The sequence below is a fragment of the Coffea arabica genome, chromosome 10c (assembly GCF_036785885.1).
Source record: "Coffea arabica cultivar ET-39 chromosome 10c, Coffea Arabica ET-39 HiFi, whole genome shotgun sequence".
Classification (NCBI taxonomy): domain Eukaryota; kingdom Viridiplantae; phylum Streptophyta; class Magnoliopsida; order Gentianales; family Rubiaceae; genus Coffea; species Coffea arabica.
Genome location: NC_092329.1, coordinates 3,805,217 through 3,819,782, shown reverse-complemented (window position 1 = coordinate 3,819,782; position 14,566 = coordinate 3,805,217). Strand labels below are relative to the sequence as shown.

Sequence of the window (14,566 nt, the reverse complement as noted above, 5' to 3'; positions counted from 1 at the left end):
TCAGGCAATGGGTATGGGAAAAGAGGTGCTTTATTCCTTTGATGTCGCTTTGCATCTTGCCTGGAAAGCGAGAGAGTTCCTGACTCCCTGTTTTGGCCTTTGTCGGTTTTTGTGGTTTCATGGAGGGTTAACCATATCAGTCCAACCATTATTTTTTTTGGCCCCTAAAACATACATATATGTTGCAAAACTCCATCATTGCATGGGATTATCGGTGCTGCCAAAGGCGAATAAATCCAGTCTTTTGAAGCTAATTACGATGTTCTGATAATTTATTTCCCAAGTCACAGACTACCGTTCACACGCAATGGATCAAACTAATTAACGCTTGGTTTTGACCAAGTAAAATAACCATTTATAGAATTAAGCGTTTTTAGAGTGATATAAACCAATGAAATAGAAACTCGATATCATGAAGTTGTTTAGTTTAACAGTTTCTTGATTCTTTGATCCCAATCGTCCAGAATTCAGCAAAGCATGCATGTAGACTTGGTTTTTGAATCTCGTTCAATTGGCTGATGCTTCCCGGCTCTATCAAATTAATCCTGTGGTGATCTTCTGCCCTTTGACTTGCGAGTATTGATATAAGAATAGTAAATTAACTAATAAATTGCGAATGAATATATCACACTTAAGAAAATATGAGTTTTGTACTCTTCATCGTCCAGTCTAGTAGTTTCCATTTGAATGATCCCCCGGTAAAAATGAAGGAACACAGGGTCGGTTTCGGTAGCAATTTACCTTTACTTGTGTGTTTCTCAACGTAAATTATGTAACATTATGGTCAACATTATTACTTTGCCAAAATTCTTAGTAATTTAACATTATTTTCAACATTATTTTTTGTCAAAGACTTGGTGCAATGGTTGATTCAGTTAAGCTAATTGCATACAAACAATTCTAGAGTTTGAATATAACCGGCGCATCTAATATTAAAAGGAAATTCAAATATTCTTCCAAATTGCCACAATTTAAGATTTTTCGTTTGAATTAACTGTTTTTTAGGGTGTTTTTGAAAAACTTTATTGTAGCAGTGTATATGAAAAAATTGTACTATAAAATTTGTTTGAAATATTTGATATATTGTATGAATGAGATGTTTTTTGAATTATTGTATATTACTGTAGCATTGTATTTGAAAAACTTGTTTTTGAAAACATGGCCAATCCAAACAAAAATATCTCCCTTGGTAAAAATTCTGTCTGCATATATTACATCAAAGAGCAAACCAAACAGATGGAATCATTTTTATTTTTTACTTCAAAAGGTTGAGGAACATTCATAAATAAAAGAAAAAAGTTGAGAAACGGTCCATCAGTGACGCGAAGTTTGAAGTCCATAAGAAGTCAGATCACTTTCAATAATTTGTGTTGGAAAGGGATTAACATTGAGGTCCTTGAATCAACTACTACTTCTTAGGATAATTACACATTACCTCCTTGCAATTTAGCGCTTTTCTGCGTAACCCTCCTATAATTTCAAAAATTATATGTAAATTTTTCATAGTCTGAATTAAAGTATCCAAATAATATAATTTGAATTAAATATGGGTTTTCTCTTAAACTACAGTAAATGAATCAACAAATTCAAGCCCCCAATATTGTGCCAACGCGATTGCTACAACTAAGGTGCACCTTAGGCAAGAAATAAAAAAGGGAAACAAAAGAGAATGTCACCTCCTCTCACTTTTCAAAATTCCCCGATTTTCCAATTTTGATCCCACAGAAATTCATCCAAACAAACAACAATTCGAGACAGAGAAAGTTTGGTAAGAAAAAGAAAGGCATCCTTCAATCCTTTCAGTTCCTTCTTCAACGATAAACAACCATTCTGAGCATCTTATTTTTTTGTCCTGGAGCCGGATACATGGTAACTTCTATGAGGAAATTGTGTCCCAATCTTGACAAAGAAGATGGGCTTGATACGGTATTGGAAGTGCCCATCCCGGAAGAAATGTTCACAAAGATGGGGAGCACTGCAGCCCACAGATGGCAGAATATGCGGAACCTGATGAAGGCTCAGCGATTGGATAAGCAGTCTGCATATACCACCGCTGCTTCAAGAAATGATCATTTCACGTTACTGTTAAAACTCGTTGGCTCAGCTTTCATTCCTTTCCAGGCTCAGCTTGACCACGCAATCATTTTGCCTATTAAGGATGGTTCCATCGTAAGGCCTAACAAACTCCATGCATCTCTTTATCTACAGTTGTTTAAAGAAAAGATTTCCACATATAATACCTTATGCATTTTGTTTTTCCAATATAGTTCTTAATTTAGCCAATTTTATGGTTTTTTTTTCTGTGGAATAGATGAATTTCGTAAGGTATAATAAATTCCGCAGGAAAAGTTGTGTTGATCATTTCCTGTCGTGTTATTTGTTCTTTATATTTCTTTTTTTTTTTTCCTTTTGAATGATAAATTAGGTGGAAGAGTCGTGTGGTCTAAACTGCATTTTACTTTCTGGACTATTTTACCTCTGAACGAAGATTTGCAAATTGAAAGATATTGATGCACGGGGCACCCTTTTACAAGGATCCAAAGCGAATGGTTGGATAGTATGTCGTAATATTCTGCTCTCCTCTATGTTCCATGACCTGTTCTACAAAACAAACAAATGCACTAATAAATGACTTGTTTTCCCATAATATCTAGGGAGCCAATTTATGTATGCTTGATAAGAAAGAAAAGAATTAGTTTGATTTGTACGAGCCATGCACCCCTAATCGGTAATTCTTTTACTTCTACTCTTAGGAAGCTTCCACAGCAAAATATATTGTACAGCAATATTTAGCAGCAACAGGCGGCCATGCTGTACTAAATTCAATCAATAGCATGTATGCTGTGGGGCAAGTGAGCATGGTCACGTCAGATGAGCCTGAGAACTGTCAAAACGCAAACGCCAAACCTAAGCGCGGTTGTGAAGTTGGCGGCTTCGTTCTTTGGCAAAAGAACCCTGATCTTTGGTACCTTGAATTAGTTGTTTCTGGCTGCAATGTAAGTGCCGGAAGTGATGGGAAAGTGGCATGGAGTCAATCATCTTCAACTTCAACTGCCTCAAAAGGTCCCCCAAGACCTCTTCGTAGATTCTTTCAGGTACTCCGCTTTGACTGCTAGTACAATACACGTTAAAATCTTTAGTTATCAAACGCATCTGAATACGTTAAAATCTGAATTCATTAGATACGTTAAAATCTGAATTCATTAAGTTTAAGTGTTAAATTGGTTTATCAAATAGGACATTAATCTCTTAGAGATTGGGGAGGCTCATCTAGAACTATGAAATCCTGATTGCAACTTGAGACTGAGTTTAGCTGGGCGATCCATTAGTTGAGGCCACCAATCCATGAAGAACATTTTTTTTTTTTTAAAAGTACTATTATTCAAATTCAGGTTCAGGATTTAAATCCCGTGCTTGACAGTTGGAGGCGCGAATGATGTGAGAAGGTGGGAGGATTAAAAAAAATTTTCTCAAATTTACGCGTTCGACTAGTCTAAATGAATTAGTTGATTCTCAAATTTACGCCTTCGACTAGTCTAAATAAAAGTTTGCATATGCTAAAATAAACGAATTAGTTGCTATATTTATCCGACATAGACATCTGAAAGTTAATTTTGGAGAGAATAAATACGATTGGCAAAAGTGGCAAGTACATCGTCTTAAAATCTGAATATGATTTGGTTGTGAACACTGAACAGGGCTTGGATCCCAGATCAACAGCCAACTTATTCCTAAAGGCGGTTTGCATCGGAGAGAAGAAGATCAACGACGAAGATTGTTTTGCGCTCAAGCTGGAGACAAATTCAGACATCCTCAAGGCTCAAAGTACCCCGAACACAGAAATCGTCCACCACACAATCTGGGGATACTTTAACCAGCGGACAGGGCTTCTCGTTAAGTTCGAGGATACAAAGCTAGTGAGAATGAAGGCTGCAAAGGGGGATGATAACGTTTTCTACGAAACGAGCATGGAATCGTTCCTGGAAGATTATAGATATGTTGAAGGCATTAACATAGCACATAGTGGAAGGACTAATGCAACAATTTATCGGTACGGGTCCAAATTGAATCGAAAATGGAAAATTGAGGAGACATGGAGGATTGAAGAGATTGACTTCAATATATGCGGTTTGTCCTTGGATTGTTTCTTGCCCCCTGCTGAGGTCAAGAAAGAGATGGAACAAGAAGAGCAAGGGATGGGATGACGGTATACTGTTTTCAGGTGAAACAAGCTGTATTAACTCCAAATTGCTTGTACATATAAAGTGAGTGGCAGATTACATTTTTATTCAAGTTGTATTGACTCCAAATTGCTTGTACATATAAAGTGAGTGACAGAAGTTTTTCTGCTGATTAATCTCTCACTGGATAACATACAAGATCGGCATATATATTCACCAAGTCCATTGGAAGAAGTTGGAACTCGTTCAAATTACATCTTGCACTAGGTTCTGAACCAACATCCACATATAAATTTTGTAACGTGCTGCAGGTGTAAAATTTGTCTCAGTCGCCTGTAAAATCGTCGTTGAAATTCGATGGGAGCTTATATTCGATTACATTTTTTTTTTTGTTTGTACAATTAAACTTTGGTTTTCCTATGTTCAGCACTAGCTTTTTCATGATGTCTTTAACCAATTACCGACCAGTTTAATGCTCCAAAACGGGCTCCGGTTAGAAAATGAAGGGGGAAAAAACTCTTCACTTTTAAAAAAAGGGTAAATTATATATAATCTGCCGTGGTTTCATCTATTGTCACACGACCTCCTCTAACATTTCAAAATATCTATTTCACTCTCTATGATTTTATATTAAGTGAAAATTTGACGAAAAGTAACATATGTAACGTCATTAGTTGAAATATCAATAGTGCCCTTACTTAAATACTAAATCAATCAATGACTTAACCATTTTATAGAAAAGCATATGGAGACTACATAGACAAATACAAAATTATCGGAGGTAAAGTGGATATTTATACAAATCATAAGAGAGTTACATGGATATTAAGATTTTATCACACACGCTCTTAAAGTACGTTTGGTATAAACGCTATAACTAATTGTGCATTCCGTTCATTTTTCACTTTATATAAAATTATAGGGGGAGTTTTGTGGTTATTTTAAAACCTTAGTAAGGTCATCTGACACTATGTAAAATCACAAGAGGTAATAAGTAATTTATCCAAAAAAAAGGGACACATTGTAAAGGGAGGAAAAAAAAAACAAAAGGCCTTCCGATAATTTCACTTGCATTGCAAGTTTGCAACATTTGGAAATTAAATGAATATTGTCCAATACATATAGTTTTAAAATTACACAAAAGTTATACCACTAATTATACTACAATTTTGCATCTTCTTTCCCCCTTTCCCTAAAATTTTGAAGAACTAAGAGGAGGCTAGAAGGCTTGTAATTAGCACAAGTTAGTAAAAAAATTAAGGGTTGTGTCATTTGCCCCTTTAACTTTTAGTATCTCCAACACTTTAGCCGTTAACTTTATAGTTTGGTCAATTAACCCTCTTCCACCATGCTAACTCTATAGAAAGACTTTAATACTCTTCTTTTCACCTTCAGCAATGCTAACTCTTTAGTCTTTGCCTTTGTTCCTTATGTTACCCAAATTAACATTAAATTGCACAAAAGTTTACATCAAAATGTTTCTCGTGACAAGTAAAAGATGAAAGTAACAACAATTGGCTAGGAAATTGAGAATATATTAACAAAATTCAAGCCAAAAGAATGTGTCATAGTATAACTTCAAAACTAAGAATATGATTACATACAGTCACATAATATCAAACCATTAACAATTAATTTGAGAAAATTCCAAATGAAGGCTAAATAGTTTCTGGCACATAGTCCATTTTCAGCACTTAATGCAAGTGGCATACTGCTTTTGGTTGTAAGTGGTTTCAACAAGATATTCTATTTTCCTCCTATGTGTTTTCAATTTTCTTAATTTTAATTGACTAAAATATCACTTTAGGAGCAAAAGTGATAAATATGCTTAAGGTAAATTCTTGAAAAATCTTAATATAGTAGAAGGGCAAATTTGGCTTTTTACTCATAAGCTTCACACCGTTAGCATTCACGAGAGTAGTTTGTGGTAGTAATGAAGATTTAACGGGTAAAGTGGAAGAAACCCGAAAAAATTAGGGTAGATTACATATGATACTCCTATAATTTCATATGATACTCCTATAATTTTTCATTCATAATTTTATGTAAAGTGAAAATTTGACAAAAATAACCTATGTAACGTCATTAATTAAAATACTAATAGCGTATTTATTTAAATGCTAAATCAATCGATAGCTTAACCACCTTGTATAAAAGTATAGAAGAATCACGTGGAAAAATGCAAAAATTAGAAGAGGTAAAATGGATATTTGTACTAACCATAAGAGGATTATATGGCGATTGAGATTTTATCTTACATGTTTTTAGAGTGTATTTGATATAAATATCGTAACTAATTGTGTATTCTATCCATTTTTTACTTTACATAAAATCATAAGAATTATGTGGCTTAGTTTGAAAATTTAAGGGAATCGTCTGGCATTATGTAAATTACAAGAGGGTTATAAGTAATTTACACAAAAAAATTATCTATGGGAGCCTTGAGTTTTGGTGCAAATGTTTTTTTGTCACTCTTTAAACTTTTATTTTTACCTTCACAGGATCTAAATTTTACCCTAACCATAACTTATTTTCATTGTAACTACCAAAGAATATCTTTCTAATATAATTACTCATAAACACACAATATAATTATAGTCTTAAATAAAAAATCTTAAAAGAGCAAAGTCATGTTCACTAACCAAAAAAAAAAATTCTATGTAAAATAAATTCATAAAAAAAAATTTATTTCTAAATTGCACACGTATGGATGCCCTTTACCGCTAATACTAAACAAAACTCTTACTGCGGCTAACATGTTACCAACCATTGCCGAAGGAAGAAAAACCCTAGCCGCTGCCTGCGCCAAAGTCCTATTTAAGCATCATCTGTTCAGCGCCTCCGGGTAATGTTTAGGATCGATCTTCAGGAGCTCTATTTAATCCTTGATCCGTCCACCTCGTCTTTGATTCGGTACTAGGAAATAAATCCTCTTCAGAACCTAATATCATCGTATCACCCTCAATTTGTATATTCTTTTCATTTCAATTTTTTTGGGTTGTTTTTTTTGGGGGGGGGGGGGGGGGTTGTTGTTGTTGTATGTCTACAATTGCATCTGGTTTACCCTCTCCTCGTGAAATTTAATGAGTAATTAAAAGGTGTACGAGGAGATATAGCTGGTGCAGAAAGTGGAATTAGGATGGCTTACCAGCCCATTGCATTGCTGCTATTTTATAAGTAGCATTAATTTGCCTTGGCGTCAAATGGACCTTCCGATATTGTATTTCTTAGGCTTAACGAATTTTATTTCTCTTGTTTGCCTTTTTTTTGGTATAAAAAATCAGCAAATTTGTTAGTTAATGGCAAATGACGATTGCTAAATTCTTATCCTACACACTGAATATTTTTATGTGTTGACTACCCAACTCCGCTTATTATCTGATGCCATTTTTGTTGGGAATTAAGCTGTATTTTACGAGCATTTTAAGAAACTTTTCTATGTTCTGTGACTTACTGTTTCGTTGAAAGAGTTTAGGCATGCATCAGGGTAATTTATGATGGAAGTTTTTTCTTTATTTTTTTTTATTTATTGGTTAATATTACCTATCCAGTGGGAGAGCAAATGATGAAAATAATCTTATCCTACACACTGAATTTTGATGTAGACTAAACAACTCCGCTTATTATCTGATGCTCCCTTCGTTCGCTGATTTAGATAACCTTTTTGTAGTGATTTTGCACTTAACTGTACTTTTCTCAGCTTAGCGGTAGAAAGTGTTATTTTGATTATATTAAATTTTATTGTGGCCCCCTTTTTAGTCACCTGAACTCTGAGTAATAGAACACTTAATCTGGTTTGTTGATTTTGCTCTGAGCCCTATTAGTTACGTAAGTTGCGAGTCAAGTGAATCCTTTTATGTGATTGATAAAGTCCTAGCATTTTTTGGTTCAGTGATGAGAAAAAGGCAGACGGGCGGTCTGAATCTGATGCCATGTTGAATGTCTGCATAGTTCCTCTTTTGGAACATCTCTGAGACGTGTATCTACCTGCTTCAGTGTTTTTATCAAGTTTTCTAGTACAGTTTAAATTGTTTCTCATCCTTAGCTTTTAGAATTTTATTTTGTTTTTTATTCTGTTTTTTATGTGATTTTAAAGTTTTTTTCTTTCTCCTTGCCTACTGGCCGTGATGAACTGCTTAAATATGTCTGGACATATGAAATTTGTCTCTGATTAAAAATATGCAGAAAATCTGAGCCAGTTTCTTTTTTTGCACGGGCTTTTAGTGCATAAATTTCACGACCATGTACTTGATACAAAAATCTTTCTTTTGTTTCCTGCCTTCTGCTCAGTCGAAAGAGAAACTGTCTAAGGTCTACATTAGCCTGTGATCTCTAAGTGTGCTTGAATTCGGGGAATTATCAGCGAGGAAGAACGGTTGCATGTGTAAATGGCTTTGGGAATAGGCTTTCTGGCCTGCTTCAAAATTTAGCCAAAATGATTTTTGAAACTTGATGCTTGAGAAATTGTGTTTCCGTGTAGCATAGTTTAATGTGATTGCTTTATGGCGAGTTTTCGTCGAATATTACCAGGTGCTTGTTTACCTGTTCTGATCTTGAGCCTGCACTTTGCACAGGTTATACTAGGTATCATCTTAATAGCATAAATATGCCGCCGCTCAATTGATTTCCTCCAGTTACAGATAATAATGTCTGTAAATGTGGAGTATGAAGCTAGTGTTATGGTTCACCACGACGGCTGTTCTGTCGACAGCCCTTATTGAATATGCTCGTTGATGGATTTTGGTCAACGTTATGTGAGCTTGCTAGTTTCACCGCATGTTTTTGTTTCGGTTGACTTAGCTGTAGGAGTTACAACGAGATATCTTCCTGAAAGTATTTGACTATGGGACCTAAGGGTTATTAGTTAGTTTTCGGACATGGGAGGCTGAGATGTAGTTAGTTTTCAATTTTAAACGACCTTAACAACCATAGAGTAATAGATCACTTCCACTCGCAGGACGTGTATGAATTTGCTTCTACTACTAGTGTTCAATGTGGTCTTCAAATGTTATAGGGTATTAATCACTTCCAAGATATATAATCATAGCATATTGGACGAGTGGAAGGTTTCATTTGTTTTTTCCTTTTCTAAAATAAAAATGGTGCTCTATTACAATGTTTTATTGCCGTTGCCATCCATGCATCTTTGTAAACTAGTATCTATTTAATTGCAAAAGAAGAGGGAAATATTATTATTTGTACTCTCATTTTTATTAATCACTCTTTTACTATCATTTTAATCGGACAGTTTTCACTTGTATGAAGTGTGGTATTCAAGGGGGAAAAAAACTAAAAAAATTTTGACTATCAAGGTGAGGTGAAATTCAGGAGCAAGAAACAACCAGTCTACTGTCTTAGTTGATAAGAGTATATGCTTAGCATATGAATTAGCGAATAGTCAAGCTCTGCTGGGGCGCTTCATGGGCTGGCGTCCCATGAGATGCAGACCATCAAATATGTAACTCTACCGTCATAGTATCTTTGTTGGGGCTTACCCAAAAAAATGAATCAAATGTTCTGAGTGAGGTCTGATTCGTTGAAAATATACACAGATCTGTTTGCTCAGCAATTGATGGTTGGCACTGTGTAGTATAATTGTATGTAATATGAGATTCAAGCAAGCCTATTTTAAAGTTGTGAAAAAAAAAAGAAGAAAAAAGAAAAGCATAATATATATATAACTGGTATTACACTACTTACCTATCGATCTCAACTATATATTGCTATACGTTGTACTAGAAAATTATTTTAAGGGAAAAAAATGAAAATTTTTGTCTTGTCCTCGGTACAATCTGCTTCTTTGGTGTTTTCTAGTTTTTTTTTTTTTGGTTAGAAAAGGTTTAAACGGAGAGAAGGCCTGCCTTATTCAAGGTCAGGATACCAGCAGTCCACGCTTACACCGGCGTTTAAAAATCGCTTATCAAAAGCGTGTTTTAATTGACAGCGAGACTTGAATTCAAGCGCTATTAATGTAAGTCCAAAGCCACTACATGTTCGTTAATAGAAATGCTCCCCGCCATTAATAGATGGGGATATTTTTCTCCGGTTACTTTAAATTGGGTGGGAACAAGGACCCCGCCACGCTCCCCACCTATAATTTAATATATATATATATATAACATGAAATAGATATTACTATGATATTATTATGTATAAATATATAATAAGATATAAATAATAGTATGATATTTTATTGTGCTAAACTGATATAATTTCTTTTATCAATTTATTGTTGTAAAATTAGTTCACTTTTTTCTTGATACATGTTGCATGTTGTGTATAAAGAAACAATAGCAATTAATTTAGATTTTATATGGCATCAAACATGAAGAAATAAATTCAAAAGATCAAAATGACTTTATTTCACGTTCAATGTTTTGCAAAAAATTTTAAAAAATAATTAGCAGAGCAATTATTAATGTTATATATATATATAATTAAATTAAATAAAAAAATAAAAATGATAGCGAGGGGTGGCGCGGGGGTTGGGGTTCCTGGCGGCCTTTGTGACTCCCAAGCCACTCCATCGCCATCGCTGGTGTCGTATGATGAGGTATTAGACTCATTTCACTTGCTCCAATTTAATACTGCCATCTCATCTGGTCGAGCCCACCCCCGTCGGTGGAGTTTTTAAGACCCACATGTTATCCGATGCTTCGCAGTGCACTTGATCACTCCACTCATTCCATTTCTCTCTCTCTCCCCCACAATCCTCAGCTCAGACTGTCGGTGTCTGACATTGTAAGCCTCTGCATTCTTAACTAAACGAAACTGAAGCAACCCCAGACGACACAATCAATTCACCCCTGTACTAGAATCAATAAAATTTTGACTGAATTTAAACTTTTTAGGAGGGTTAGTGTTTTTTTTTTTTTTTTTTTTTTTTTTTGGGTGGGGCAAAATATAGTAGTCAAATATGAAAGACGAAGAAGCACAGACAACGACAACATCAGCAGCAGCAAGTACAACAACAAATGCTGCTGTGAACAAGAAAGAGGGGTCCTCTGAGGTTGGCTTTTTGGGTAGAAGCAGATACAAGTTCTGGGCCTTGGCTGCAATTCTTCTGCTAGCATTCTGGTCCATGTTCACTGGCTCTGTCACTCTCAAATGGTCTTCGGTTCACCTCAACCATGTCTCCGATGACCTTTTTGGCTCCCCACTTCACCACGACCTCGATATTCTGGTACTACTACATTTTTCTTCTGTTTATAATTGTTTCATTTTTTTTCTTTTTTTTCTTTTTTTTTGCAATGTTTGGGTGTTTGTGGGTTGGTGTATGACAATTTAGTCCTGTTGTTGATGCAATCTTGCGGTCAGCCTTTAACCAACTTACTAGCAAAATTATCTTTGCTACTGCTACTTCCTTGAAAATTGATTTGTAATACTCAATCAAACAGCTTAACTTAGGCTGCCTTGCTTTTGATTGAAACTGTTAGAGGCAGTTTATGTTTAAAGATCAAGCAACTTATAAATATGTTACCAATACTATCATAATGCATACATGCTCTTTTAGTAAAACTGTTAGGGATGTTTGGGTTCCTATTAATGCCTGACAACGGGGCTTCTATTCCAGGAAGTGGAGGAGAGGGAGAAGATGGTGAGGCGTTTGTGGGATGTGTATACTCAGAGCAAGACTGTGAAGTTGCCTATTTTCTGGCGAGAGGCTTTTGAGGCAGCATACGAGGATCTGATTAGTGAAGTCCCCAGGGTCCGACACGCTGCCATTTCCGAGATTGCCAAGATGTCCTTGGTGCGCTCCACGCTTATACATCAACTTGAACCGTCTTCTCACAACTCTATAGAGAGGTAGATGCACATTTTACATTCCTTTCTTTCTTTTGATTAGCGACAACCCTTTTCTCAGGTCTGTGCTACAAGTACAAGAAAAAGAAAATCTTTTTGAGAGTTTTGATTTGCTCTGGTATTGCTGGATATACCATTATTAGTTTAATGCAAAGAAGACAAGGAGTGGCTGGTTCAACATTCTGGGCCAAACTAATTTCTGTGGAAAGTCTAAGCTATTTTCATCCTTCGATGTCTTCCAGACCTGTGTTCATGCTTTCTGTGCGTTGTATAGAACTTCCTTGTGTTGACGTTGCAACTTGCAAGATTTAGAGTCAGAAAGTTAATTCTTCTGCTAGAATATGGAAATTGGCCTCTGTTAGATAAGCTAAGGGCAGAATATCTCATAGATGGCCATTATGCTATAGAATTTGGATACTGGATTTGCTTGATCTCTGAGTTATATGGTTGTCAACGTTGACACTTGACACGTTCATTTGTTTCTTTACACGAAAATCTTAATCCGTAGGTGAATTCCCATATTTTCTGGCTTCTGACTGCAGGCGAGATGAATTCTTTAATTGTTTTCTATGACGATAGCTAAATGATAGTTTTTGGCCAAAGTTTTACTCAGTGGTTGTCGCCTTACCCTCTCAAACCTAAATAAAAAGGGTCATTCTCGTATTCTCATTCTACAATCCTTGGATCTTGTTTTATTTCTTTTTTGGCATCTTTGTCTGCGCGTTTTGGTTTCTAATTATTGAATCTTCTCTGTTTCTGATATCAAACTAAGGACTTCAGTTAGACTCGGTTGTATCTGACTAATATGTGTATGTTTTATAATTTGGAGTTATGAGTAAAACTGAGGTACTAAAACTGATTTCTTAAAAAGATCAAGTGTGATTAATGAGTGCAACCATAGCAATTTGAAGATCGAATATGAATCCAATCTAAGTAGTAGGACTGGGACTAAAGTGCAAAAAACCTAGCTAAATGATACACACTCGTTGGTGTCTTCATAAAAAAAACACATGGTAAGTAGTTCACAGAAGATTTCAGCTCATAATTTAGCAATTCAAGGGAGTAGTAGGAAAGTATCATTGTAAGTTTGTGACACCTAGCTTGCACAATTACTTGTATAGAACTACTTAAGCTAAAATAGGTAAAAAAATTATTTTTTCCATTAACGTGTTTTAACTCATTTCTCCTTTAGGGCATCCACAGAGAGTAAGCTAGCAACCCAACCGGGAGGAGAAAAAGTCAGCACCGACAGAGCATGAGGATTATTAACAGTGCACTGCATGATCATCTGGTCGCTTAATTGCTTGTACCGGCCAACATTTAAGATTATTTATACGTTGAAGTGTAAAAGATTTTGTAGTAGTAGTAGTAGTCATCTGCAAATTTATTGATGACATTTTAACTTTACTCAATTTGATAGCAAGTTTAAATATCAATTGTTCATGATGCTGCCTCTATGCCTGGGATTTGTGCCTTTTTTTTTGGGAGCGGTATTTGTACTTGAACAACTGCAGACTCCAACTCAAGCAAGCATGAGCTTGGATCTTCCCAGCTACTTTCATTGCATCTGGTATCATCTCTCTGTGAAAACTTGACATTTTTTAGACAATTTGCTCTTCGATGCCAAAAGATTCAAGAAATAGCTGCAATGACTGCAGCAACTTGCAATGATTCTTCATTGAATGTGAGTAAGGCTAGCTTTTGACCGCGACTCGTACCTTTCTTCTGTATATGGTAACTTGGTGCTGCGTCCTCTTTTGCTGTACTTCGCATTTTCTTCAACCAGGCCCAATTTTCTCTGGTTCTTTTAGAAGATAGCTAGGACAAAGATTCAGTAATCTGCAGTTATTATCTTGATGGACGTTAGTGTAGTTTCATTGGATAGATGAAGGTTATTACAGCAGGTGTTATGATGTGGTAAACGACCGCTGAAAGGAATGACTGAAACCAGAAAAGGCAGCATCAGTTTAGGGAAACCAAATGTTTGACAAATCAATGAAGATTATCAGATAGAATCAAAACATATTTCTGCAAACTAGCAAGTTTTACAGAATTAGGTCATACTCAACAGAGGATCAACGAACTTAGTAGTTTAGGTGTCTTGACCAACCCCAGGTGAAAAAAGGGAAGAGAGAGAGAGAGAGAAAATAGAGTATAGCTTTTATCGAGTCAAATCGAGCCAAATACTTGGTGTTTAGACTCTATTAATGTATTATATGAACGTGATTCAAGTTCCACTCGAATATTAACGAATTACAAATATTGTTCGAATTCAATTCATTTATTTGTAAAAATATTTGAATTCAACCTTGAATTTGATTTTGAAAATGATTTAATTATTTTTTTAATAAACAATATATTCTTTAGAATAAACTTAACTGTATTTATTGATTTTTTTAAAAAAATAATGCTAATTTATGTGTAATTTAATTTTTTTAATATAATATATTATATATTTAATAATATTAAATGTATTTATTTTTATTTTTATTTTTATTCATATAATTATATATGTGTACATGAGCTATTCTAATAGTTTACAAACAATTTCGAATATTTTTTTAAACTTGAACGAATCCAAT

General features: G+C 35.0%; 2 protein-coding genes and 2 non-coding genes across 5 annotated transcripts; all 4 read left to right on the top strand.

Moving 5' to 3' along the window:
* Positions 1 to 1,713: 1,713 nt before the first annotated feature.
* On the top strand, positions 1,714 to 4,393 carry LOC113713529 (uncharacterized). The gene is made up of 3 exons (XM_027237267.2): positions 1,714 to 2,169; positions 2,754 to 3,095; positions 3,699 to 4,393. The coding sequence occupies exons 1-3, from the start codon at positions 1,867 to 1,869 to the stop codon at positions 4,203 to 4,205; spliced, it is 1,152 nt and encodes a 383-aa protein (XP_027093068.2). The 5' UTR covers positions 1,714 to 1,866; the 3' UTR covers positions 4,206 to 4,393.
* A 3,086-nt stretch (positions 4,394 to 7,479) lies between these two features.
* LOC113715244 (small nucleolar RNA R16) lies at positions 7,480 to 7,570 on the top strand. The gene has a single exon (XR_003453884.1). It is a non-coding gene; the product is annotated as a small nucleolar RNA R16 (small nucleolar RNA).
* A 165-nt stretch (positions 7,571 to 7,735) lies between these two features.
* LOC113715245 (small nucleolar RNA R16) lies at positions 7,736 to 7,819 on the top strand. The gene has a single exon (XR_003453885.1). It is a non-coding gene; the product is annotated as a small nucleolar RNA R16 (small nucleolar RNA).
* A 2,915-nt stretch (positions 7,820 to 10,734) lies between these two features.
* On the top strand, positions 10,735 to 13,550 carry LOC113715071 (uncharacterized). 2 transcript variants are annotated; one of them, XM_027239225.2, is made up of 3 exons: positions 10,735 to 11,364; positions 11,755 to 11,987; positions 13,188 to 13,550. In XM_027239225.2, exons 1-3 carry the CDS (start codon positions 11,098 to 11,100, stop codon positions 13,192 to 13,194), a joined length of 507 nt encoding a protein of 168 aa, XP_027095026.1. In that variant the 5' UTR covers positions 10,735 to 11,097; the 3' UTR covers positions 13,195 to 13,550. The 2 variants fall into 2 exon arrangements, with proteins under 2 accessions (XP_027095026.1, XP_027095025.1); XM_027239224.2 differs by having other exon boundaries at positions 10,756 to 11,364; positions 13,177 to 13,550.
* Positions 13,551 to 14,566: the final 1,016 nt, after the last annotated feature.

What these genes read in the sequence shown, in the direction of transcription:
- LOC113713529 (XM_027237267.2), top strand. Translation starts at nt 1,867, where the DNA reads ATGGTAACTTCTATGAGGAAATTGTGTCCCAATCTTGACAAAGAAGAT. An exon ending in CTATTAAGGATGGTTCCATC is followed by an intron (nt 2,170 to 2,753) that starts GTAAGGCCTAAC and finishes TTCTACTCTTAG; the next exon opens with GAAGCTTCCACAGCAAAATA. An exon ending in CTCTTCGTAGATTCTTTCAG is followed by an intron (nt 3,096 to 3,698) that starts GTACTCCGCTTT and finishes AACACTGAACAG; the next exon opens with GGCTTGGATCCCAGATCAAC.
- LOC113715071 (XM_027239224.2), top strand. Translation starts at nt 11,098, where the DNA reads ATGAAAGACGAAGAAGCACAGACAACGACAACATCAGCAGCAGCAAGT. An exon ending in ACCACGACCTCGATATTCTG is followed by an intron (nt 11,365 to 11,754) that starts GTACTACTACAT and finishes CTTCTATTCCAG; the next exon opens with GAAGTGGAGGAGAGGGAGAA. An exon ending in TCTCACAACTCTATAGAGAG is followed by an intron (nt 11,988 to 13,176) that starts GTAGATGCACAT and finishes TTTCTCCTTTAG; the next exon opens with GGCATCCACAGAGAGTAAGC.